The following is an 8,745-nucleotide window of genomic DNA, read 5'->3' on the forward strand; positions in this document are numbered from 1 at the left end:
TTGCCCTGGTCTTGCCGCGTACCTACGACCAACCAAGATGAGATCGACGATGCACATCCAGACAGCCCCCCTTGCAATCCTCTTTGTAACCCGCCGTGGGCACGACGTCGCCCAATCCAGCAAGCACATCTCCTTTCGGCAGCCTTGCTCGACCAGTGGCTCTCTTTCTGTCGCGCAATGTGCCTACACCCCTTTTCTCCCCTCTGCATTAACCGTTGTCGCCGCCACCGTTGGTCATCTCGTCTGCAAGAAGCGGAACCAAACCGTCTGGCACACGCAAACGATGTTCGCGGCCACTTCGGTGAGCGTTGCGTCCACTGGCCACCCACTGAGATCGTTTGCTGACACCTCGGCGTCTCTCGCGGGATCTTGCGCGTTTCTCACGATCGCATGCAGGCTTACCACCACTCGATATAAAACATCAGCCCTGGTCCAAGTCACTCCCTGGCAGGCTACACTGGCGCGGTTCACGATTGACTTTCCGCTCGATACGGGCACTTCAATCCAACCGTTCCTAATCGGAGCTACTGCCTCTTCAGGAAGCCGTCTCCAGCTTATGAGCAAATCACAACTGCCATCATCTTCTGCCTCGCTCCGCTTTATTAGGACATGCGCCAGATCCGGCCATCGCTATCAAAACATCACATCTCAATTCTTTGACTGGGCCGTTTCCGCTGTTTCGACATGGGTTTGCATGCGGGATCTTGATGTACTCCTCAGGTACCCAAAGAGTCACGATCCAGCATCCAGTCTCCCGTGGCGCGGGTTCGTCGATTTCCTGTGATCTTTAACCACGCCGGAGTGCGGAGGGTTTCTCATGAAAACCACATGAAAGCGACATTGACTCCAGTATTACGAGCATCAAAATCTCCTGCAGACCCAGTCCTGTCTTCGAGCTGGTGGCCCAAGATTCGACAGCAGCTCAGTACCGGCCAAACACCCCAGGACCTCATCTCGACGCGACCCATTTGCGTTGCTGCCGCCGGGTATGTCAGATCATGCTCATGTTTGTTTTCTAGCTTCATATGCAGATCCCCATTCTCGAATCCTGGCGCAGGTAACTGGCTACTATACTCACGACCCAGGAGTGCCGCCTCACCGACCTTGGGTCGATATGCCGGGCCGCTATTCAAAGCCACATTGCAGTTGACATATGCAGCCACCCACAACACTGATGGAGTAGAGTAGTGGCCGTCGACGTTCCGTCATTTTGATAAGTTTCGACAGCTTGTCGTCAAAATCTCCGTCCATTGCTCCTGCTCCGAGGTGCTTTGCAGGCGTACATCTGCAGCATGTGATGAGTTGTGGCCAAACCGGGCTTTCAAAGTGCGGCCGCACTTTGCGGTTCAGTCCGTCAACCCCAATTTCTTGGGTGAAAACAAAACAGGAATGCATTGCTGGTTAGCGCTACTCAAGGATGTGTCAGGCACGGTGGCACGTCCCGAGTCCGAGGCGATAGCAGCTAGCTCACGACTCACCATGTGGCTTCAGCTCATGGGCCAGACGACATGCTCACCCCAACCACAAGTCGAAGCGAGGCCACCACTGCTACCCCGTCCGCAGTAGGATCTGAAAGACCCGACCCTTCCATGGAACCCTCACTTCATCATTCCATCAATATGCCGCCGTCTTCGATGCGCTGATACCTGGGTAGGGTGGCATTTCACCATCACTCGATCGTTCGTTCACACCAGCAAAATACGTTCATACTGGTCAGTTGATGATCTGCCGTCCCTGCAATCGGTGACTGCCCATGCAACCATAAGCCGTGTGGTTACGTCGAAGCCCAAAGATCCTGGCGCGAAGATCGTTGCCTATAAGCCTCCACCATACTGCATACAACAGGCGAATGCACCTCGCAGGATGGCGGACGGCCTTGAGATCAACTCAGGTCGGCCGATGCGAGGTTGGAACAATACGGATGCACGACAGCTGTTTCCAATCAACACTGGGTGAAAAGGCGCAACTACCATGTTGTCATCGTCTCTTCATGAGTGGCTAAGCATCCGCGAACCAGTGAAGTTGGACGGAAATTCTTCATCGCAACCACCGCCCCAAGCCCAAGCAGGCCGGTGCGCGACGCCGCATACTTGGGCCTGGATCATCGACGTACGTAGATTCAATGAATATCTCAAGCAAGAAGCAGCACTATCGGGATGAAGCGCGGACTAGATGCGATGCACCCGGCCCTCGTCACCAGTTCCCTAGGATCTGGCTCTGACATGCCAATTAGGCTTGGCTCATGGTGCGATCGTCTGATCTGGAGATCGGTCTGCCACGCAATCCACACACACACGCGCGCGCACCATCATCTCGCATTTTCGTCCGGCAAATAAAATGTCACGAACAATACCACTCACCCTTCGGATCGAACGGGGCTAAGGGGATATGGAGCCTGACCGGTGAGAGTGACTGCATCGGCAATAATATCGAACCCCAGCTCTCGGGCGACGGTAGCCAAACACAGGAGGCGGCGGCTCTCTTCGCGACAAAATGGTCCGACTCCTGGGGCACAACTATGGTCTATCGGCATATCGACTCCAGTCATCAGCATGCTCAGGTGCATCTCCAGCTACCAGCGTCTCGTCGGTAGTGTCAGAAGTTGGAAAAGAAATTGTCTAGCGCCCGAAGAGGTCATCAACCCCGCTTCCCGGCCATGTGGTTAACACACTCAGGGCCCTCCCGGTAAGGAGATTAGAGTGGTTGGCGAGACAGGTAGCCCCATGCTCTTCCCAGGTCTCGGCAACGAGATCAGGCCAGAAAGAGCCCGTAGTCGATTGCTCGCCCGTTGAAACAACCCCACGCCGCAAGCCAACGGAAATCTGGTACAGAAACGGCGCTATGCCCGGCCGTTGAGGTGACGTCGACTTGCGCGACTTCAAGACTGCGGACGTACGCACGGCCGGATCTCTGGCAAGACGCTTCCAACAAGAAACGGCTCATGAATCACTTCACACGAGAATGGACCGTTCCTTTACAGTGCGGGAAGCCATTCTCGACTCCCGAGAAGAGATCAAACTGTACCTAGCCTTTCGGCCGAGGAACGGCAGCAGGCGTTAGACTGGAACGTCCACACTCTGAATCTTACGACCGTTGGAGAGCATTTTCCATTCGTGGAATACAACGTTGATTTGTGTGGTTTCACCATCTCACCTGCTTGACAGGATTGCATCCTTTCGTTACCTGTTTTGCCATGTTTAGCGCCAACCGAGTGGCAATGACAACATGAAGCTCCCATTGATCTTGTTAAGCCTGCGTCTCAACAAATCGCGTCCACGGCTCTTGATTCTGATGCAAAGGGGCGGACGAAGTTAGGCGCACTATACTCACAAGTAGACGCAGACGTTGAGAACCGATTCTACGGCAGTAATCTTCGGAACCGTCTCTTGGTTTTACGTGTGAAGCTGGCGACACGCTTCGTTTTTTCAGTCCCCGACCCTCTCGACAGCGCCACACTGCACATAATTCAAGGGCGAGGATATCCTGCCAGTAGCTCCCGCTATTCTGCCACCAAGTGTAGCTACGGCCGCCACATGACCGCCAGTCTCGGGCATATACGTAAGCTAGGCTCTACGTAATCAGCATTCGAATAGATTAGACTAATCAGAGGCCGTTAATTAACTTATAATTAATTAAATTATTTTAGTAAAAAGTACGGTAATTAACGAATTAGCCTAATTTAATATAATTAACGAAGTAGCCTAATTAACTACTTAATTAACTACTTAATTAATTATTTAATTAACTACTTAATTAACTATTAATTACTTTATATAACCTATAGCCCGTAATTTAATAACTTCCTCTACTTTAGCCTCGTACTCTACTTTAGCCTCGTACTTATTAATAAGTCTATCTATTTTACCTTTTATCGTAGGATTAATATTATAAGCATAATCCTCGTTAACTAGATTTTATAATATATCTAATTACGTAAAATTACTAATTAATTAGGATCGTAATTTTATAAATATTAATAACCGAGGAGCTTTTATAAAATTAATTATATTACCGTTAATTATGTTAATTATTTTATTAGTAATAGCTTATTAATATTTTTATTATATTTTTATACTAAGCTCGTATATATTAAAATTATATATAATCTCGAGGCCTCGTTAAGTAAAAGTAGCCCTACTTAGCACTAGAAGTACTATTAATAATAGCGGTATTAGTATGGGTACTACTTTTATATATTTAGTAACTTCTTTATATTTAAATATAAAGGGCTCTTATTTAAAAGAGGTACTTCGATTAATAGCTAGTTTTTTTAACTTACTTATTATAACTACTATAATACTTATTATAAAGCCCTATAAATAACCCTTACCTCGGACTTATAGGGGATTAAATAAGGGGATAAAAGTATTATTATTAATAATAAGCTCTAAGCGTTGCTAAAATTAATATAAATAGATCTCTTTTAGTAATATTAGGGTACTATCCTTAATATATTACTAAAGGACGTAATAATAAGGTAGCTTATAAGTAGTTCGAATTAAGTAATATATATACTCTTTTAATAACTTTTTTAATAAACCTAAATTTAACTATTTACTTAGCGTACTAAGTTTTTATAAGAGTTATTTAAGAGTATTATAATATATATATAAACGTACCTTTTTTTAAAATAACCCTATAATAATACTTAATACCTTAGCTTAGTAATAAGTTTAATAAGCGTTAATTATAGCTACTTAACTTACTTAGAAAATAACTAATTTATTAAATATAGCTTTAAGGTTATTTATATAATAATAGACTCGTACTTTAATATTCGTATATAAGGATTTAATAATTAATATAATAAAATAACTAAAGTACTTAATTTAGTTAATTTAAGTAAGTACGAGTTTTTTATATTACGGCTTAAGCTAGGTATTAATAACGTAATTAACTACTACTATAGGGTACTTAGTAATTTAAAATTTAAATAATTAGTTATAATATATAATTATTAATTAGTTATAGAGGAGATTACTTTAATTTATAAGGAATTATTAGAAATAAGGGTTACGTATAACTATACTAGTCTCGTCCCTTATAGCCGGACTAAAGTAACGCTAGGTCCGGGCTAGTACGTTAAGGTTAACGTATTAGTAGTAGAGTATATATAGTATTATTTTAAATTAAGTATTATTATTAAGGGTATTAAGTAGAGTAATTTCGTAATCCGTATACGTAACTTATAAAAAGGGAATTTTATAGGCCTAGAGTAATATTAATAGCTAGTTAATAGCCTAACGGTAGTTAATTTCTTTCTCGTTAAATAAAAAGTAGTTCGTAACTTAGAAAGTATAACTATCGTTAGTTACTCCGTAAATATTAAATAACGGCATATTAAATTAGTTAGTTTTATATATAAAATTTATTAATAAAATATCCGGGTATTATTAAAATAAGGAAATTATAATAATAGGTACGATAAATAAGTTCGTAATATAGCCCGCGTTATTATATTAGAAATAGTATTAATACTTTATTAAATTATATAATTAGTTAAATAACTATTCAATAGGGGTCTTATTACTTAATTTGTTATAATAGTAAGTAGTTAATATATTAAGTATATTATGAGTAACGATACTATTATAATTACTACTTTTTAATCGTAGGCTCGAAAGGATTTAAATAAGTTAAATACTTTTATTTTATTAATTAATAATTTAGTCCTTTTTATTACGTAGTAGCGCGTAATAATAACGTATAAAAGCGTTAGTATTACTAAATAAGTAGTTATAATAGTTATAGAAGTTACTAATAATAGGATAAAAGAGCTAATTACTACTTAAAAAGCTAATAGTAATTTATTAATAGTAGTTTATAAATAAGGTTAAGGATTTATAACGCTTATTTAAGTAAGTTAACTTTATAAGGCGTTACTATTTTTAATCGTAACGTAGGCTACGATTATAATAATAAATAATAATAATTAGTACCCTAATAGAGGGCTTATATTAAATAATTCGGATTATAAAACTAGCTTTGTAAGTAGTCTCGTTAAGTACTATTTTAATATTAAATAGGGTAGGGAATCGCTAGTTATAAAGTAAGTAGTTATACTCTACGTAGCTATAATTATTATAATTAGCTATATATTAATAAATAAAAGGATCGTTAACTTCGTAATTATTCTCTTTTTATAGTATATTAATATTAGAAATAGCTTTAATTAGTAGTAGCGGTAGCGGTAGCGACGGTAAGGTTAATAAAGTAGTGGTTATAGGTAGGTAGGTAGGTGGGTAGGTAGGTAGGTGGGTAGGTAAGTGGGTGGGTATGGGCAGCTGGCCTCCGGGCTCGGAGGTAGGGCCTGCCGCAGCCACACTTGGGGGCGGGATAGCAGGAGCTGCTGGCAGAATATCCTCGCCCTAATTCAAACTGCTGGCCGCTTCAACAGCGTGTCAGCCAGCAAACCCCGAACCTCGTTTCCTCAACCCCGGCGATTGATCGCGGTGACTGGCAATAAGTCTGGAGTATCTCGTCATACGTCGCACAACGTTACCGACAAGTTTTTGGCCGTCGCACTTCAATGGTTGGCGCCTCTCGGAATCAGACCGTGGCCATGATCCTCCCTGTTTTCTTCCCGGGTCCTTTTCTTATTGCGAACCAACGGCCAATGCTACAACGAATGAATCAAACCTGGCTGTTGCACCAATCGCGAAGGCCCTCTAGCTTACTGTGCGCCCGCTCATGATCCTCGCCGTCGTTCTAGCGCGTGCTTCAAGACAGGCTGGGATTTCACCCATAATCCATAGGGAAGTTGTAAGTCTCGAGATTACTCATGTGTAGCAGCGGCACGTGTCTATCAGTACAACGAATCTTCAATTCAGTCACAGGGCAGAATATATGCCACCTGTCACGACGGGTACCGACCCCATGGGTACAGCGGTTATGTTAATATTCCGACTGCCAGTTTCTTTGGCTGATCAGAAAGAAAAGGTGCCTAGCACCAGACCAGTCTGACAATGTGCTTAGCTCCCGCTGTTCAGCCTTACGACGTTGGGGCCGTCCGCAAACCTAGACGACTTAATCTCGGCGACGTTTGCTTGCTTTTTCCTCTGAAGCTCGGTTGTCCAGATCGACCGAGGTGCGCCGTCGTATGATCACGGGAACCGTACACCTTTCATTGGGAGATTTACGGCACAATTGGATGGCTGGCGATCTACATCCAGTCTTTGGCAGGCGCAGGACCGAGGAAACGTCGTATACGAGAAACACTGCAAACAATACGTCTTGCTATCGCTTCTCGAAACCCATTCCACCGTTTCACTGAGATCTCGCTGACGCTCACCAGATGCCATTTTTGCCCTCTATTCCCGTCGCCACCGGGGAACAAATAGCTTTCCAGCCGAACACTATTGTTTGAGATCGAAGTCACAATACGAGGCAAGATCGAGCAGAATCATACAGGGCATTGCCGGATCTGGCCATCTCTGCAGGAGATCCCTTCTTGTCCCTGCTGGCGGCCCTGTATGGGTGGACTGAGACATCCGCGGGTGTTCAGGTGCTGCTGCCAATGAACTGTCAGGACACGTCTCCTCCAAGCTCTTTTTCTCGTTGCTTTTTCTCTCAACCTGAATTACCTGGTCGCGAGCCAAACCATTCTGGTCACGAACCTTCCGCTTTTACATCATGGTCGTGCCGTGTGGGAACGGCAGAAAGAAACGAATCAAGAGCCTTCGTTTTTCTGCAAAGTATGAACACTTAGCGGTTTTGGGTGATTCTGTGAGACACTATTGAATGTGTCTTCCACCAACACCAATTCCCCCCACGTTGAAGTCCTTTACCATGGACCGAATTCTTTCTACTCTTTCTCGTTGGTGTCCTTTTCCTCTCACTCGCACTCGCACGCACGGAATGCCTTTACTATCCTCACCTCCGTCTCCCCTGTCGTCATTCACACCCTGCGGCATTTCGCAATTCAACATCCGGCTGTTAGTGAAGTTGCCGATTTCTTGCACTATTCCACTCAAGGGCAGATTAGAATTGCCAATGAGCCTAGATCACGGTCTCGAACGCAATGGTCACTGCGGCCGTGCTTAGGCGCGTTCTTGATGCTGGCGATCTTCTGCCGGGGTCACTGAGCTAGTATCGCCTCAATTCCTTCCCAAAAAGATGTTTCAACCGCTCGTCAGTGACGAAGTCAGTTGTATCCGCACAAAAATATCTGGCATCGCAACCCGTTTCGTCGTCCCCGCCTTACCTTATTTCCCTCCGAGACCTTGACTCATTCATCGACTGAAAGGCCCGTTCCCTTTAAACAGGAACACGACGGGTCTCATCGGCGATGAGAAGCTCGGCAGCCTACTAGCAAATGAAGATTCACGGCAGTTGTTTATGACTTTGCGTTTTACTGCTCGACGGCTTCCGGCGGCTTGGTCCCAGCACAAGGCGGAAATCTCCGAAGCAGAAGTTATTGACAGGCATGCTTCGAAGGCGCCTTGTCTGATACGGTAGCATTTGATGGGGCTGTCAAGGCTCACTGTGACCTATCTTGTCCGCCTCGTGCTCGCCAGGACTCAGTCGTCACAGCTTCCGAGGCGCGGTGGCCGTGGGCTCTTTTTTTCCTAGCCCCGGATTTACTGGGTGACATCGTCTCAGGCACGACACTGAAGAAAGCCACGATGTGGCCTGATATTGGGTATTGCCATCTCGTACCCGAAGTCTCGACCCGATAGTCGCTTGATCAATGACCACGTTGGGCATGGCCAACGAAGAGAAGGTTTCGCGAAAAAAGAATGATCG

The 8,745-nt window shown here is 44.4% G+C and overlaps 1 protein-coding gene across 1 annotated transcript, besides 1 other annotated feature; it reads left to right on the forward strand.

Moving 5' to 3' along the window:
* Positions 1 to 37: 37 nt before the first annotated feature.
* Positions 38 to 784, forward strand: CABS01_01780 (uncharacterized protein; the record flags this gene model as incomplete). Its single annotated transcript, XM_060535160.1, has 1 exon — positions 38 to 784. One exon carries the CDS (start codon positions 38 to 40, stop codon positions 782 to 784), a length of 747 nt encoding a protein of 248 aa, XP_060398349.1.
* Positions 785 to 1,685: 901 nt separating this feature from the next.
* Positions 1,686 to 1,763: a sequence feature (Short protein (CABS01_01781, KAK1495974.1) was converted to a misc_feature.).
* Positions 1,764 to 8,745: the final 6,982 nt, after the last annotated feature.

The sequence above is a fragment of the Colletotrichum abscissum genome (genome assembly GCF_030869225.1).
Source record: "Colletotrichum abscissum strain IMI 504890 chromosome Unknown Scaffold_3.1, whole genome shotgun sequence".
In the NCBI taxonomy this organism is placed as follows: Eukaryota; Fungi; Ascomycota; class Sordariomycetes; order Glomerellales; family Glomerellaceae; genus Colletotrichum; species Colletotrichum abscissum.